This window comes from Chionomys nivalis, chromosome 4 (genome assembly GCF_950005125.1).
Source record: "Chionomys nivalis chromosome 4, mChiNiv1.1, whole genome shotgun sequence".
Lineage (NCBI taxonomy): Eukaryota > Metazoa > Chordata > Mammalia > Rodentia > Cricetidae > Chionomys > Chionomys nivalis.
Window position 1 is genome coordinate 43,056,276 of NC_080089.1, and position 17,989 is coordinate 43,074,264.

The 17,989-nt window shown below is 50.9% G+C and overlaps 1 protein-coding gene across 4 annotated transcripts; it reads right to left on the reverse strand.

Moving 5' to 3' along the window:
• Positions 1–13: 13 nt before the first annotated feature.
• Positions 14–16,841, reverse strand: Nlrx1 (NLR family member X1). 4 transcript variants are annotated; one of them, XM_057768262.1, is made up of 11 exons: positions 16,254–16,503; positions 15,621–15,774; positions 13,918–14,039; positions 13,336–13,405; positions 12,871–12,959; positions 11,761–12,380; positions 10,402–11,223; positions 5,230–5,825; positions 4,250–4,336; positions 2,925–3,176; positions 14–2,097 (listed from the first exon to the last, which is right to left on the reverse strand). In XM_057768262.1, exons 3-11 carry the CDS (start codon positions 13,985–13,987, stop codon positions 1,776–1,778), a joined length of 2,928 nt encoding a protein of 975 aa, XP_057624245.1. In that variant the 5' UTR covers positions 13,988–14,039; positions 15,621–15,774; positions 16,254–16,503; the 3' UTR covers positions 14–1,775. The 4 variants fall into 4 exon arrangements, with proteins under 4 accessions (XP_057624245.1, XP_057624248.1, XP_057624247.1 ...); XM_057768265.1 differs by lacking the exons at positions 15,621–15,774; positions 16,254–16,503 and adding an exon at positions 16,782–16,841; XM_057768264.1 differs by lacking the exon at positions 15,621–15,774.
• Between the last annotated feature and the right edge of the window lie 1,148 nt (positions 16,842–17,989).

Genomic DNA, 17,989 nt, shown 5'->3' on the forward strand with positions numbered 1-17,989 from the left:
CCCATTTGCCAGCCAAAACTTATCTCCCAAGAAGAGGTATCACACAGTTCTGACAATTTGTCAAACCACCGCTCAGGACAAACTGGACTAGAGTTGTTTATTGTGGTTGAAGATCACAGCCTGACACAACTGTTTTGTACACAAACCTCTTGCTCTCACTGTATTTGAACCTAAATTCCAGGTCAGGATCCTGAAAGGTGAGTTGAGGGGTGGAGGAGGTGTCCCTTGGACCTCTTTATTTGTTCCTCTTCCTGACGTGGCCACCTGAGAGAAATTTCCTTTCTCCACTTTTCTAAGATTGTTTGTTTGTTTCGTTCTTTTGAGACAGGGTTTCTCTGTGTAATAGCCGTGGCTGTGCTGGAACTAGCTCTGAGGACCTGACTGGCCTTGAACTCACAGATATCCACCTGCCTCTGCCTCCTGGGGTGCTGGAATTAAAGGTGTGCACCACCACTACCTGGCCACTTTTCTAAATTAAATATATGTATTTATAGCCAGGAGGTAGTGGCTCATGCCTTTAATCCCAGCACTCGGGAGACAGAGACAGATAAATCTCTAATTGAGAACAGTCTGGTCTATGGAGTTGAATTCCAAGACAGCCAGGGATACACAAAGAAACCCTGTCTCAAAAAAAAAAAATATTTGTGTGTGTGTGTGTGTGTGTGTGTGTGTGTGTGTGTGTGTGGTGTGAGAGGGAGAGAGAAAGTGAGAGGGTCACCCAGAGGCCAGGAGAGGGTGTTGGATTCTCTGCAGCTGGAGCTACAAGAGGTTGTGAGCTCCCCCACCATGTGGGGGCTGGGAATGCAACTCCTGCCCTCTGGAGGAGCAGCAGGAGTTCTCAACCTGCTGAACCTTCTCTCCTGCCTTTCTCTATTTTTTCACTATTCTCTTTTTAAATAGTTTATCAAAGATTAGTGGCAGAGCTCAGCTTGTTAGGGCTGCCAGAGCCCAGGCATCAGTACTAAAACTCCATCAATACTACTGCCTCTGAGTCTAGAGGCCAGGAACTTAATAGAAGGTAAACCAGACTAACCTTTTCTTGGCAAGGAACAGGGGATCACAGGGAGTGGAAGACACACAGTTTTTTAATAGCAGCAAGGTGAGCACACTTATCCCTAGTGGACTTGGAGTCGTCGATACCTAGGTTGTTCAGGGGACACGAGGCTGGAAAAAGCACCAGTGTGAGGGCATTTTGTGTCCAGAAGTGAGCATAAGGCAGGAATGGGAAGTCATCTAGTACAGCTGCTGGGTGACAGATCCCCCAGCATAGCAGACATGAGAGGTGTGCCCCTTGGTAACACAATCAGAGGAAGGAGAGACAAGATCGATGGTGGGGACGCAGGGCAATTTGGCCATTCATGTGTCATATTCTTCTTAGTCCTTCTAGAAAAAAGAAGTGACGCTGGGTGGTGGTGGCACACACCTTTAATCCCAGTGCTTGGGAAGCAGAGGCAGGAGGATCTAAGTGACTTTGAGGCCAGCCTGGTCTACCAAGCAGTTCTGGATAGCCAGGACTTTACACAGAGAAACTCTGTCTCAAAAAAAAAAAGTGACATGCTCGATATCCAAGACCAAGCATCAGTTCGCCACATTTGATCTTTGACCATGGGAAGTCTAGCTTGGGGTCCTGGCTGGATCTGTGGGTTGGGGCAGCACAGTTGTATCTATTGCTTTAACTGCAGATCTTTCTGGAAGGAGTTGTGCATGCCAGGAAGCCACAGAGGGAAGGGTTTGGGGTCCAGTGGTTCCAAAGCTAGGTCACAGCTGTCACTGTTTCAGCATCCAGAGTCTCCCAGCTGCTCCAGAAGAGTCTTGACCTCGCCTTCCACTCGAAGCAGCTGAGCCTTGCGCCAAGGATTAAGGGTGGCACCCCGACTGTATTCCAAATCCCGAAGCAATAGCTTGAGATGGCTCTGGACTCGGGCTGGGTCCCAGCTGTTGAGGTTGCGCTGAACTTCACTAAGGATCACTGACCAGTACTCAGACACCGCCGCTCCTTCTGTCAGCGAGGCCACAACCCGGGCACCACCTTCGTCTGAGCCCCCCAAGTCCCGCAGGACCTGGCGACCCTCTGAACTCAGCTCATTGAAGTAGAGGCTGGTGGGAAAGAGTTGGAAGGATGTCATTCATCAGGGTTTTGAGAAGGCCCAAGGTGGATAGACCGTGAACCAGGAAGCCTTATAATTCCCTTCAGGCTGGCAAGTGGGAGGGGCCATGCGTCTGTAACAAGAACTGGGGACATAGCTTAGGTGGTAGAGTGCTTAGCGTGCACAAATTCCTAGGTTCACTCCCTAGTATCACAAAAAGAATCTTCAGTAAGCCAGAGACAGAGGTAGAAGCCGATGGAAGCCGGGCGATGGTGGCGCACGCCTTTAATCCCAGCACTCGGGAGGCAGAGGCAGGCGGATCTCTGTGAGTTTGAGACCAGCCTGGTCTATAGAGCTAGTTCCAGGACAGGCTCCAAAGCCACAGAGAAACCCTGTCTCGAAAAACCAAAAAAGAAGAAGAAGAAGAAGAAGAAGAAGAAGAAGAAGAAGAAGAAGAAGAAGAAGAAGAAGAAGAAGAAGAAGAAGAAGCCAGCCTGGTCTACAAAGGGAGTTCCAGGACAGGCTCCAAAGCTACAGAGAAACCCTGTCTCAAAAAAAAAAAAAAAAAAAAAAAAAAAAAGAAGAAGAAGAAGAAGAAGAAGAAGAAGAAGAAGAAGAAGAAGAAGAAGAAGAAGAAGAAGAAGCCGATGGAAACATTAAGTGTGACCAGGGACAGTTTCCCTGGGAGAAACGGTGGTAGGGAATCAGGTTAAGGGACAATCACAGAGGACTGGCTTGGCACTGGGTAAACCAGGATGAGAAAGGGTAGGAAGAACATGGTGAGGAGAGGGGAAAGCGGGGTTGGGGGTCTGGGGCAGGAGACCAGCCAGGACTTACTGCAGCAGCTCCAGAGATGGGTGCTCCCTAGCGGCCTTCGCCAAGGCCAGAGCTGCTGCGTCCCCAGCACCATTGTAGGCCACGTTCAGTTCCTGCAGTTGCCTGTTGCGGTCCAGTTGGGCAGCCAGCAGCTCCAGCCCCTCATCTCCGAGGTCCGTGTGTAGAAGGGACAGGTGTGTCAGCGAGGTGTTTCCCGCTAGCCCCTCCATCAGTAAGGCAACCCCTGCTGCTGTCAGTGGGTTGTTGGACAGCCTACGGCCACAAGCAAGGCAAGGGTGGGGGTAAAGCATTGTAGATACCAAAGTGGGTGTTAGGACTTTGGCCAAAGGGGGGCACGTGTGGGTTGGAGACGCAGAGCTGGGGCCCAGAAGAAGGGGCGGTGAAATGAGGAATGGCCCCTACCCAGGAGGGGGAGTGAGGGGAAGCAGGCTTCTCTTCCCCCTCCTTTCTATTTCTCTTGCTTCCTGACTCCCTCCCCTCTTCTTACACCTTCCTTTACTGCCTCCCCAGCCTTTGGTCTTCCATGCTGTCTAATGCCCCCACATTAAAAACCACATTTACTTATTTTGTGCATGTGTGCCTGTGAGGGTGAGGTGAGGGAGGAGGCTATGGAGGCCAGAGGGCAGCTTGCAAGAACTGATTCTTTCCTTCCAAGCAGCTTGTGGGTCCTGGGAATTAAACTCAGTTTGTCATGCTTGGCAGCAGCCACTTCTACCTTCTGAGCCAGCTCACCAGGGGTCCCCTTCAGCCAGCCTTTCTTCTTCCTCACCCACCTCTCCTGATTCTAATCAGGAACCAGGACCCCCAGACATCTGGGCTCCTAGGAAATCAGCCAACAACTTGGAAGCAACTAGAGAGTATCCAGCTTGACGGTGAGTCTGCAGGGAACAGTGACTCTGTTGCCAGGCAACTGGCCCAGGAATTACTGCAGCTTTCCTGTCCCAAGGCTAATATTAGCCAGGAGAAAGGCTTTCTCAGCACCCACTCCTGGTGTCTTCCTTGCTCCTTTCTTTATATTTACTCTTTCTTTGTTTCTTTTTGAGGGACAGAGTTCCTCTGTGTAGTCCTGACTGTCCTGTAGACCCTGCAGGAACTTCTTCTGTAGAAAAGGCTGGCTTTGAACTCTGCCTCCCGAGAGCTGGAGTTAAAGGCATGTGTTACCACCTTGCTCCTTTCTGTTGTTTGTAATGGACCTGGGCAGGAAGCTAACCAGGGCCCAGACAACCTCTTTTCTAGAGCCAGGGCAGGCCTGTGCCCGCCATGTTGTGAGGCAGGGTGCTCACCATGTCCGAGGCCTCCCACCAGGCCCCCGCTAGGACACTCACCGCAGAGTGCTGATCTGGCATTGGCTGTGAAGCAGCAGGTCTCGGAGGTCCCTGCAGGCCTCGGGGCCCAGGCCATTGAGCTGCAACCTGGAAGGGAAGGTGGCCAGAGGGGAGGCAAGAGACCGGAAAAGCAGTTCAGCACAGAGTCTTCCTATGGACCGTGCCTCTCCCTCACCAGCCTGCTTCCTGCCATCAACACTTTTCTTCCCTCACGCTGCTCCTGTCACTCTGCCCACACCTTCTCCACCCCACTCTGCTGTGGTCCGCTCTGTCGAGGGCCATGAGTGGAGGTTTATGGTTGTACTGCAGGAAGATAGGGCCTTGAGAGACAGAGCCTGGTTTGAGGATCAAGTAGGGGATCTGCTCGTGGAGCAGACTGGCTGAACTTGGAGGGCACTGGTTCCCACCCAGGGTGGGTGGTTGTCCAGCAAGCCTCCTTCGTGTGACTGGCCTTCTCCACACATAGCTGTTTCCTTCTCTGTTCTTCTGCCATGTTGAAACACAGCCTCGGGGGTCTTCATGAGAAGATGAACCTTTCAGCCTCCAAAACTATAAACTTCTCTCTCCTCCTTGAGACAAAGTCTTTTGTTAAGACTTATGTACTTATTTTATGTATGCCTGAGTGTTCTATCTGCATGTATACCTCTTCTCCAGAAGAGAGCATCAGATACCACTACAGATGGTTGTGAGCCACCATGTGGTTGCTGGGAATTGAACTCAGGACCTCTGGAAGAGCAGTCAGTGAGCTATCTCTCCAGCCACTGTAGCTCAAGCTAAACTCAAACTCACAGTACTCCTCCTGCCTCAGTCTTTTGAATGCTGGGATTAGGCCTAACCTCAGGTGTTGTGATAGCAACAGAAAGCAAACTCATACACGTCCCCTGGCCTTTCTTCATTCCTTTGGGCTCCCTAGCGCCTTCTCTGCCCCGCTACTTATCCAACCCCCTCTTCCCTTCATACACGTAAGGATTAGTCCTCACCCCAGTTTCCTGGCCCGCAGGAAGACAGGCATGAGAGTCTGTAGGCCGGCAGAATCCAGCTGGCAGGAAGCCAAGTTCACCTCATCCAGCGGATGCTTTCCACTTCCTAGTACTGCGGCCACCACTGTGCACTTGAGCGGCGTCATGCGCACGCCTGCTAAATTGAGCTGGCGCAGGGAGCCGAGCACCTCAGCTGAGAAGCGCTGGTTCTGGAACTCATAGTGAAAGAAGAGATGGTCCAGAAGCTCCGAGGGGGGCAGCACCTGCCGACCCATCTTCCCCAGTTTCTTCTTGATGGCCTGGGCATTCTCCAGGGCATCCAGGTTCTTGATGGGGCAGCCAAGCTGAGCCAGCACTGCCCGATTGTGGGCCGAGAGAAGTCCCCCCATGAACATGGGAAAGAGCTCAAAGACTTCATCCTCAGGGGGCTCATCTGGGTGACGCCGGGGGCCCTCCACACCCAGGATGCTGGCACCCATCTGGTCCAGCACATCGTCGTTGTAGTAATCCTCCTCCCGGAACATCTCTAGCACCATGGCCTGCGCCACCGCCTCCCGACTCTTACTCACCATGCGCCCAAACACTCGTGGAAACACCTGGAAAAGAAGCATGGGAGGGAGTGTGGGTTAACCACGGATTCCACACATCCAATCAGCTCCCTCCAGCTGTTCTAACCTTGGGATCGTCCCTCGAACTCACAACGCCATTGGCCAGATCACACTACTCCTCCTTCTCTGACACCCTCTATGGCTCCCTACTGGTCGGGAGGCAAACTCCAAACATTTAGTCTGGAATAGCAAACTTTTCATAATGTGGCCCCAAATGGACTTTTCTAGGGTCATCTCTCAAACACGTGTTTCATGCACTCCAGACGTTAGGGACCTCCTCCTTTTCCGCAAGCACCCATTCATTTCCCAGTCCAGGAGGTGGTGGGGGAAGAAGGAATACTTGCAGTTGTAACAGCTCCACAGGGGGTCAGTTCTGGATAGCTGGTGGATATCAGATGTGCCTGGATACTCAAGCCCCTCATGTAAAACTAGTATTTATATATACTCCATGCACACCTAACTGTATCAAATAATCTCTGGATTATTTATAACACTTAACACATTGTAAATGCTAAATATAGAATGATTATGTGGTAATTATTTATGCTAAATAAACAGCACTATATTGTGTTGAAAAAGACCTATATATGTTTAATACAGGTACTTCTTGTGCGGGCAGAGGATTGAGCCCAGGGCTTCACACATGCTAAGCACATGCTCACTATGGAGCCACAGTCCCCAGCTGCATTTCAAAATTGTTTTATTTTTTTATTTTATGTGCATGAGTGTTTTGCCTGCAAGTCTGTTTTTTTTTTAAATATTTATTTATTTATTTACTATGTATACAATATTCTGTCTGTGTGTATGCCTGCATGCCAGAAGAGGGCACCAGACCCCATTACAGATGGTTGTGACCCACCATGTAGTTGCTGGGAATTGAACTCAGGACCTTTGGAAGAGCAGGCAATGCTCTTACCCTCTGAGCCATCTCTCCAGCCCCCTGCAGGTCTGTTTTGCACCACGTGTATGTCCGGTGCCTGTGGAGGTCAGAAGAGGACACTGGATCCTCTGGAACTGGAGTTATGGATGGTTGTGAGCTACCATGTGGGTGCTGGAAATGGATCCCAGGTCCTCTGCAAGAACAAGTACTCTTAACCAGGGAGTCATCTGCCTCGACCCATCCCTTGCATTTTTTAAAAAGATTCATCTTATTTTTAATTATATATATGCACATGGGTACGTGCACATGAATGCAGATGCCTGAAGAGACCAGAGGAGGTTTGGCCTCCCCAGACCTGGAGTTATATGGATTCTGGGAACTGAACTCAGGTCCTCTCCAGGGCTGAGCCATCTCACCAACGCTCTACAATCTTTTTTCAAATGTTTTTTTCTTCTACCTTTTTTTTTTTTTTAAGACATGCTCTTGGGCCGGGCAGTGGTGGCGCATGCCTTTAATCCCAGCACTTGGGAGACAGAGGCAGGCGGATCTCCGTGAGTTCGAGACCAGCCTGGTCTACAAGAGCTAGTTCCAGGACAGGCTCCAAAACCACAGAGAAACCCTGTCTCAAAAAACCAAAAAAAAAAAAAAAAAAAAAAAGAAAGACATGCTCTTGCCCGGTGGTGGTGGTGGCACACACTTTTACTCCCAGCACTCAGAAGACAAAGGCAGGTGGGCCTCTGAATTCAAGGCCAGCCTGGTCTACAAAGCAAGTTCCAGTGCCAAGGTTGCACAGAGAAATACAGTCTTGATTTAAAAAAAAAAAAAAAAGCAAAGACAGCTCTTACTGTTGGAGTCCTCGCTAGCCCTGACCTCCAGGTCCAGGGTACTAGGAGTAGAGGCAGGTGCCACTAGGCCCTGATAGTCAAATATTTTCTTGCTCCTGCTCCTGTTCTTCCTCCTTCTCCCCATCTTCTTCTTGTCTTCTTCTTGAGATAGGCTCTTGTGTCCCAGGCTAGACCTGGAATCTCTATATAGCTGAAGATGACTTTGAATTATTGATTCTCCTGCCTCTACCTCCCAAGTTCTAGGCTCACAAACACACGCCACTATATCTCATTCAAACACTTGCAATCTGCTGCAGAATGCATACACAGACAGCAGATGCAAGGGGCTGAATGTTAAGCCACGCTGTTGGAGAGTAGGCTGGGTGTTATGAATATATCAACACTGTCATCATCCGGATCATCCCAGCAACCATGATTGATGTGGCTCCTGCTGCTTCATGGTCCTGTGTGATCGCCCCTGCCAACCTCAGTGCTGTCATCCTGAGCCTCCACCCCTGCTCCCTCTGCTCCCTTCCCCACAGTGTGGAGGCTCCCCCACAGTGTGGAGGCTCCCCCACAGTGCAGCGGCTCCCCCACAGTGCAGAGGCTCCCCCACGGTGCGGAGGCTCCCCCACGGTGCGGAGGCTCCCCCACAGTGCGGAGGCTCCCCCTTTTTTAGCGCCTCCATGATACTTCTTGCTAGAGTCCTCCCACCCCAATTGTCCTCTCGACTAACCCTACAGAAATCGGTTTAAATGCTCTTCCAGAAGGCTTTCCTGACTGCTCAAACAAGGTCCGTTTATCTCTCTTAGACCATCAGAACTTTTCTTACAGGCATCTATCATTTTTCATTATGTAGGCATGTTGACTTTTGTGTTTGGTCTATAGAAATCAGAAAAGGCAGGAACCTGCAAAGTCATTAATTGATTTCTCCAACAAACCTAACACATTGCCCAGTGCACAGCAAGTACTGAAATATTTGGGAGAGAAATGAATGACATGTGGGGAGGGTTGCTATATCACCTCCCATGCTGGCAAAGAAACATGAGGCTGTCTGGTAGTCTCCACTATTGTTCATCATTTTCCTTCCTTCCTTCCTTCCTTCCTTCCTTCCTTCCTTCCTTCCTTCCTTCCTTCCTTCCTTCTTTTCTTTCTTTCTTTTTATTTTTTGTTTTGCAGGGTTTTTTCAAGACAGGGTTTCTTGGCTGTCCAGGAACTCACTCTATAGACCACGCTGGTCTCAAACTCAGAGATCTGCCTACCTCTGCCTCCCAAGTGCTGGGATTAAAGGTGTGTGGTGCCACCACCCAGCTTATTGTTCATTTTCCAAATGTGAGGTTCTTGCCACAGAAGTGACAGTACTCAATATTGATCCGGGAACAAGACCAGAGAATATCATTGTGTGAAGATGAATCAATAGGGCCATCATGAAGAGGACTGAGAATGCAGTTCAGTGATAGAGAATTGCCAGGGGTGTGTAGATCCCTGGGCCCAACTCCCAGCTCAGAAGAGGAGGGGTGTGAGACGTGTGTGTGTGTGTGTGTGTGTGTAGGAGTGTGAGACTCTGTGTGTGTGTGTGCGTGTGTGTGTGTAGAGGAACGTGAGACTGCATGGTGTGTATGTAGAAGCCCAAGACTAACCCCAGGAATCATCCTCAATCACCCTTTCACCTTGTTTTTAGGGGCAGGGTCTCTCAATCAGACTGAGAGCTCACTGTCCAGCTTGCTCTAGGGATCCCTGTATCTCAGCCTTCAGAGGTGGAATTCTGTGTGGTCCACCACAACCATTCAGCACTTGCATGGGTTCTGGAGATCCAAACTGAATCCTCATGCTCGCACTACGAGCATTTTCACCATTGAGCCATCTCTCCAGCCCAGTGTCTTCAAGATAGACAGAGATTGGGGCAGTGCCTCCTCTCTAGACCTCTAGGGCTGATTTGCAAACAAAGGAAGAAGCAGTGAAGCATCTGGCAGACGTCAGCAAGACCGGCTCCCACCATCCCCCTCAGGAACATCCCGTATCCGCCGGCTCATGGCATCACTCTCAGGCCTATTGGCTGGTTTCTGGAGTGGACCGGCAGCCAGGATGGACTGTCCTAAACCAATTACCGATGTCATTCATCCTCCCGGTACAGATGAATAAATGGCATCTGCTCTCTAAACCTGTCTCCGTGATTGAGTTAGGATGAGTCATTGCTCCTGGGGCCTAATCGCCTCTGAAGGAGCGGACACAATTGAGTTTCTGGGCCTGGGGTTACTGAGGATGTGGCTGGGTGGTAGAAATGCTGCCTAGCACTTGCAAGGCCCTGGGTTCAATCTCTAGCACCACTGAAAGAAAAGAAAAATAAGACATTTCTGGGCCTGCAAACTGGACTGCCATGACCTCCCAGCCACAGGAAGAAAGAAAGAAAAAAGAAAGAAAGAAAGAAAGAAAGAAAGAAAGAAAGAAAGAAATGAAGGAAGAAAGAAACCCTTGTAAGGAATCCATGTGGGATTGTTTCAAAAGTCCCTGTAACCTCAATTTCCCTCTTATTCCCCAAGCCTTACTGCAGCTTTTTTCTCCCCATTCCTTAGACCTCAATTCCACTAAAAACCAAATTTCCAGAAGATTCCCATGTATACAAGAGGCAGCCCCTCCCCACTTGGAGAAGAGCAAGAGGTGCACACAGAAGATCATGAGTCAGTCTAGAATCCTGGGAGTAAGGAGAGAGAGTGTGTGTGTGTGTGTGCGCGCGCGTGCGTTGGTGTGCGTGTTGGTGTGTGTTGGTAGGTGTGTATTGGGTGGTATTGGATGTGTGTTGGGTTTGTGCTGATGTGTATGTGTGTGTGTTGGTGTGTGTTTTGTGGGCAGGGATCTTTACCTTGAGCAAGTTGAATAGCAGAGGCAGAATCCGCAGGGGCAGCAGCTTGGCCACGATGCCCAGTACCAGGCTGACATCTTCCCCAACACGGCCTGCAAACTCAACCACTTCTTTGCCCACTCGCTGCAGGGCCGTCTTGCGTAAGCCCAGTACAATGTAGAGGGCAGCCAGGTATTCCTGCATGGCGGGCACAGTGAATACAAAGGCACCCAGGTGTCCTGGTTCCACACACGGGGCTAGAAAAAACCTCAGGGCATCTCGTCGGAAGATCTGCAGCAGCTGGAATTCTTCCTCTGTCTTGATGCCAGCTTCTAGGCAACCACGGACATCCTCTTCAGAGAAGTAGGTCTTTCGGGATGACACCCCCTCATAGGCCAACTTTCCCATAGTTCGGGCTGCATAGGCCATCAGGGATAAATTGGAGGGGTGGGTGCTGTCCAGTGTTTCCCCACTGAAGTTCAGACGCAGGAAGCTGGTATAAATGCTTGTGAGGGTCTGGCCAGCAGGTGTAGGAGCATGCAGGAAGTGCAAGGTTGCACACACAAGCCAGCAATAGGAGGGCAGGAAGCAGGCAGCGGCAATCTGGTGGTGCCCCTCCAGGTTTCGGGACAGCATCTGAATCAGGTTGTCCTGCTGAGCCGGTGTGGCTGAGACACCTGCACCCCCTGCACCATATCCACAATCGGGCTGGTTAAGGCGAAGCTGGAAGTAGAGCTTCTGCAGGTTGGTATCGGAGAAGCCACAGATCTCACCATAGCGGCCCACATACTTGCTAGGGATACGGCCAATGGCCGAGGGCCGGGTGGTTACCAGGATGCTGGCCTGAGAAGGATAGGGTTAAAGGTAAGGAGAGAAACTTCCTGATAGCTCAAGCCCCTAAAGATGGACCGTCCAATAATGAAGGGGACCATAATTATCAACATTATAACTCACAGTTCTGTGCACAGTGGCACGTCTTTCATCCCAGCACTCAGTAGGCAGAGACAGGTGGATCTCTGTGAGTCAAAGGTCAGCCTAGTATAGACAGTGAGTGCCAGGCCAGCCAGAATTACACAATGAGAACCTTTCCAGAAAAAGTATCAATACTAATTACTGATTATCTACTATGGCCCCAGGCACTGAGCTAAGCTCTTAATATATGGTATCCCACTTAACCCATACAGAACAAGGAAAGAAGGACACAGACGTTTGGGAAGGTAAATGACTTGCTCAGGCTCACACAGTTAGGAAGTGGAGGGGCCAAGGGTGAACTAACCTAGATACCGTCCTACACAAGAACCATGTCGGCCAAGAACATAAAATTCCTTATGGAGCAGGTTAAGGGGTAGCAGTGGCAGAGTGTGGCAAAGGGCAACCCACCTCAGGAAGCATGTATTTGCGGAGCAAGTTGACCATGATAGCAGCTGGTGCCCCGGGTTGCTCTGGGTCATTACAAAGCCCTGTGCCTGCCAGCCGGAAGTCAAGGTTGAGACGCTCCAGGCCATGGAGCACAAAGAGCAGGCGGGATCCGGCAGCGGTCATCAGGGGCAGTAACTCCTTCAGGGGTGTGTAACGCTGGGTCACAAGTTGGCACAAGGAAGCTGGGGTGGAGCCCAGGGATGACAAGTCCTCACAGGAAAAGGGAATGAGCAGCTCAAAGGCAGGCAGCCTTCCATAACACCAGTCCAGGACCATCTTGCGTACCAATGTGCTCTTGCCGGTACCTACGGTCCCATACAGCACCACTGTCTGCACGCGGCGCCCACAGGCGTCTGGGTCAAAGAGCTGAGACAGGGCCAGTGGGGGCTGCCCAGCCTGGGTTCGTTGATGCCCTGTGGCCAGCTCTGCGGATGGGCGAAGCAGCTCATCTGGGGTGCTCTCGCGGATCACAGGGTCAACATGGACCGTGTCTAGAGCAAAGGTCGGTCCAAACTGACGCTCCTCTCTGGGCAACCGGCTAAACCACTCCATGAGGTTCCGGCGATGCCTTTGGATGGCTTCTGGATGAGAAAGCAAAGGGCATGGGTCAAGGCGAGCGACTGAAGATGCTAGTTCTTCGGGCAAGCCAGGGTGCTTGTAGGTCAGGGTGGGGAGTCAAAACAGAGCTCAGGGGTACAGGAACCCATTTTAGTATGGGCACACAGAACTCCCTTAACCAACAGATTACTCGGAAGGTTTAGAAGCCCCATGACAGAAAATAGGGAGCCTCTGAATAAATTATGCAGAGCCTGGGCTGACTGGCTTCCTGACTTTCTCTTTGTATAGTCTTAACCTGGCTACGGGACCCAAGATTGGCTGAAGGTAGAGAGAGGATGTCTCTGTAAGTGCTTTGTGTATGGCCCATGTGCACAGGCCCAGTGATGCACAGACGACGGGAGGGAAGGAGACAGGGAGGGAGGGGTCACCAGTAGATGGCTATTATAGATCCTCTGGCCTTCCTCATCCCCCCCCCCTCCTTCCAGGCCCTCTCCTGTCCACACCCTTCTTTACCAGTAGCAGAGATGCTTTTGAACAGCTGTCCATGCCTCCCTGGTGGGGGAACACTGTCTGCTGAGTTTCCATGGTGACGGATAAAGGCCCTGCGAGCAAAGACATGGAATGATCTGGAGTTTAGAACTGAGCTCAACCCTGGCATAGGCTTAGTCCAGTCCAGTCTGAACTTTCTAAGCTGAGACCCTGACTCTTACCCTGTCCTAGGATCGGGGCCTGACCTCCAGCCCTAATGGCTGACTGCCGGGGACATAGACTGACCTCAGCCAGCTCTATCCCACCCCTCAGTGTTATGTGTACCTACATAACCGATCTAAGTCAGCTTCCTCTAGATGCCTGGGATATTTCCTCCCTACCGGCCCACCCTCTCTCCCAGGGGATTACGACAGCACATTCCGACCCTTCCCATTGCCTGAGATAGCTATATCCATCTGTGCTCTGAGGTACAACACACCCAAGTCTCACCTAGCGGGCCCACGGGGATGCACCCCTCTAAAGGGCCAACTCCAGTGGGTCAGGAAGGAGATATGCTCATCTACAGAGAGAAGAAAGAGGCAGCATCTGCAGATCTCATCCACATCGCCCCACTAATGCACACCCCAACACTGATATCAGATCCCCTCCGATTTGCTCTTACAGTAGCATGTGCTATTTCTAAATAGCAGTTAGTACATAATCTTCTATTTAGCCATATGATTATTTGATTATCATCCATTTCCCCTCCATGAGCACAGGACTCACATCTGGTTTTATTCACAATTGTACACCAAGAACCTAATCCACGGTCTGGTACAGGGCCAACACGCAGTTAACGTCTTGGGTGAAAATTCAGATTGATACAGTTAGAAGGGGTCCCTCAGCACCCTTGTCTTAAGATGGGCAAAAGAGGCTCTGGGAGGTGAGGTGACATGCCCAAGGACACCAGATATAGTACCACACAGTGAGGACTAGCGCACCTCCTGTCTGGATCCCTCCTTTTTTGGAAGCACCATCTGGACTCTGAAAGCAGAAAGGAGGGGTCAAAACAAATCTGAGTTTCCTGCTTACCTGATAGCTGGGATGTTCTTCTCAGACCTGAGCCCCAAGAGGTCCTGGGCAAATGGCAGCCCCACCTCATCCTAGGAAAGTCAGAGCCTGGAACAATTAGAACCGCCTTCTTTCTGGTTCCCCTGCAAAAAGAATAGTGTGAACGGGGTTAGCAAGATGGTTCACTGAGTAAAGGCTCCTGCTACCAATCCCAGGAACACTGGGTAGAGAGAAATACTCCAGAAAGTTGTCCTCTGACCTTTGTACACACCCCGCACAATAAACAAATGAATAAATGGGGGCTGGAGAGATGGCTCAGAGGTTAAGAGCATTGCCTGCTCTTCCAAAGGTCCTGAGTTCAATTCCCAGCAACCACATGGTGGCTCACAACCATCTGTAATGGGGTCTGGTGCCTTCTCTGGCCTGCAGGCATACACACAGACAGAATATTGTATACATAATAAATAAATATTAAAAAAAAACAAATGAATAAATGTATAAAAGAAAAACTTGTCAGGTGGTGGTGGCACATGCCTTTAATTCCAGCACTAGGGAGGCAGAGGCAGGAGGATCTCTGTGAGATCAAGGCCAGCTTGATCTACAGAGTGAGTTCCAGGGCAGCTGAGTCTACACAGAGAAACCCTGTCTCGAAAAACAAAAAGTAAGGAGAGGAGGGAGAAGAAGAAATAAAGAAAAAGAGAGAAAGAAAAATTTAAGACCAACCAATAATGCAAACTGAAAAACAAAAAAACAAAACAATGAATGTATGGCTATCACCACCAGGTGGCCCCTCACCCCCCCCCCTCTCTCTCTCTCTCACACACACACACACACACACACACACACACTCCCTCTCCAACCCTTACCCCTAGCATCTAAGAAGGGGCCATCTCCCAAGGGAGGCTGTGCCCGTCCTCAGATATCAGCATGTTTGAAAGGCTGGCCTGGCTTCCAGGTCTCCTCAGCAGGGATAATCCCAGCCTGAAAGATTCCATTTCATCTCCCACCACCTCCTGCCTCCCCGCTGAGGTTTCACAGCTGCCTTTGTCCAGACTTCCAGTCCGATCAACTGCTGGTAGGTTTTATTTGGCTTGGCTGCTAGCAAGCTCAGACAGGGGTATTGTGTTCACTTCCAGCTCCTTTTCTGAGCCCAGGTTCCCCCCAATCATCACTATTCACTTCCTTCTGTCTTTATGCCCAAGCCATCAGGTCATTTGAGCTGAGTTTTAATGGTGTTATCTCTCTCTTCTGACTTTTATGTAAGTCGCTTGTAAGGCTGGCATAAATAATGAAAGAATGTGTGAATGAACTTCCTGCTTGATGTAAGGATGTGCTCACACTTCACCCAGGCCAACCTGGCCTTGTCGGTTACTTACTGCAAGAGCTCCTCCAAACCCTGGACTCATACTGTATTTCCTGGCTTTTTCTTTCCCTTCAGGGGTGGAGACAGTCTTCCAGATGCCTCCCTGCCTACTGCTGTGTGTCAGCCCACCATCATCCCAGAATTTATTCAGATCCTTCCAAGTCTTACAGGACCCCACTTTCTCAAGGTCTCTGGGCCTTCACGCTCTTGGCCTATTCGGACCCCTCATTCCCTGCAGAAACCAACGCCATAAATTTATGCTATTTTACAGCTATAAATCCCAGGCCCACACAAGCTATTTTCCTAGGTTTGCCACCAGCCCACTCCTCATCCTCCGGGATTACTGGATTCTTGCTCTCACCTCCTTAACTCAGTTCATACACTTTGCTTTAGCAGAATCCCAGACACTTCGAAGATTCTGCTCAAGGTACTCTCTCCCAAGTATCTTCTGGCCCCCTCGCCATTTGGTATGCCTGTGCTCCTATCCCGTTGTGGCCTTCCTCACTGACACTGGGCTGAAAGAAGGGGCAGACTTGGTAAGGCTGAATTGAGTAACCTGCTTTAGTAAGGCTAGCCAGAGCAGGAGCTGGCTAGGCTGTTAATAAGGTTGGGCGCAGGAGTCACGGGGCCTAGAGAAAGGACCTGAAAACCTGGCATATCTCAAGATTGGCATCAGCTCCAGGTCCAGAGTCAAGATAAGACACGCAGGGTTTAGGATAACTATCTAACCAAACAGTTGTCATGACACTAATCAAAAGTAGGGGTGCAACAAGAAGTTGCAGAGCTCCCCCACCAGCAGCTCTCCCACTTCTACTTGGCTTCAGGGAGTAAAGTGAAGCTGCCAGCAGGCCCACAGTCAGTGCCCAAGCTCCGGCAGCACTCCCAATGCCACTTGCCCGCTCCCGCGACCCAGTAGCCCGACTCTTGTTTCCCCGGCCCATCGCAGCCGCCCAAGCGGGGACCGGAGGAGCGATCGAGCCAGCTAGGCCTTTACCCAGGCTGCCCAGGCCCTGGTGCCCGTCGCCGCGGCCCGGAGGGGTGGAAGCCGGCGTCTCCCGCTGGCTCACAGCGTCCCCGGCTCGCTCTGCACGGCGCGCCTAGCCCGCCTCCGCGAGTCAGCCAGCGCGCAGCCCGGCCCACTCTGGCATCCCGCCCGGCCTGGGCACCGAAACGCGCACAGAGCGGAGACCAACCGAAGGGGGCCCGAGGAACCGGCACCGGGGGAGGCCTCCGGCCCCACCCGGCCCTCCTAGGACCCAGGTTCCCGTACTGCCCCCTGCAGGTTCCCAAGCGTCAGGCCCAGCCGATGATCTCATCTCCACCTCCCAGTTTGAATTTGTTGATAACGCCCATTTTACAGATGAAAGCTTGGAAGCGCAGAAGGGTGGAATAACTAGCGCAGGTTGTCCCATTTGGAAGTAGATGAGTCAGAACAAGAGCTCCGGGTCTAAGCCTTCCTCACTCTGAGATATTCATCCCCAGGACCTCCTGACCTCTCTTCCTGGTCACAATCGTAGCTTACCTCCACGCACAAGACTAAGCCCTTCTTGGGTACTCCATTCTGTGTCATTCAGCCCCAAGACCTCTGGGGGGACCTCTGGTAACTTTGGCCAGGAAGGAAGACTGGGGACTGATAAACAGTTCCTACTCCAACCTGCTCTTCCTGTCTGACATCCAGTCATGGTTTAGCCCTGGGACTTCCGGGCCCTAAAAACCCCCACCCTCATCCCTTCCATTCAAGGAACACCCAAGGCTCGCGTAACTAGAATGTCAGAGCCACCCATCCCCTTCGGCCAAGGAACGCCTCCACATGCAAACATGGGTGTGCGATGTGCAGGGAACAGACATGAAATAGAGAACTCAGGAGAAAGGTTCCTCGGGGCAGGGCTGGAAAGAGGCTTTTGTGGTCTGCCCTCCATTGAAAGAGAAGGCAATGGTGATTCTTTCAGCTGGGCGATTGTCCATCCAACCATGTGTGGTGCTGGGCCAACACTGAACCCTGGGTTACCAACCCGAACAAGTCGTGCAGGGACCAATCATGTTAACAAAGAATGCTCTTCAGAGGCAGAGGCAAACCATTAGGAAAGCCTGGAAGAGGAAGTTACTACCTGCTTCTAGCAGACTGTGACTGAGCTGGATGTTAAAAAGTATGTCAGAAAGGCGTAATGGGCAGCGTGGAAAATGGCATATTTGCATTTGAAAAGAAGTCTTTCCAAGATTGGAGAGACGGCTCAGCAGTTACAAGCACTGGCTGCTCTTCCAGAGGACCTGAGTTCAATTCCCGTCACCTATGTGGCAGCTCACAACCATCTCTAACTCCAGTCTCCGTGGATCTGACGCCCTCTTTGGCTTCTTTGGACACTGCATGTATGTGGTGCACAGATATATACACAAACAAAACACACCCCACATACTTTTTAATATTAAAAAAATAATAAAAAGTTCTTCCAGAGGGGTTGAATGAGGATGAACATCTCCATGGATATAGGTCTCAGGGGTGACATGTAATAAGGGCCTGGGGCCTCCTCTAGTTTTATTCTACTTAACCTAGCCATGGGAAGCCAACTGTCACCTGGCCACAATTAATGGACATTGCTCAGAGCAAGCCATTCCTCCCTTCCCCCGTGGATATTACAGCTGTGTGGCTTTTATTAATAACATATAATTCGACTGGCCTCCGCAGACAGAAGACCTGTGAGTCAGGCTGTGGGCATGTCCTCTGTTGTCAGG

Bases quoted from the DNA above. Each gene is read 5' to 3' on its own strand.
- Nlrx1 (XM_057768265.1), bottom strand. From the start codon at position 13,987: ATGAGGTGGGGCTGCCATTTGCCCAGGACCTCTTGGGGCTCAGGTCTG. The intron at 12,960-13,335 runs GTGAGACTTGGG...CTTTGCTCGCAG, and splicing joins CATCCCCGTGGGCCCGCTAG to GGCCTTTATCCGTCACCATG. The intron at 3,177-4,249 runs GTGAGTGTCCTA...TTGTGGCCGTAG, and splicing joins TGCCAGATCAGCACTCTGCG to GCTGTCCAACAACCCACTGA.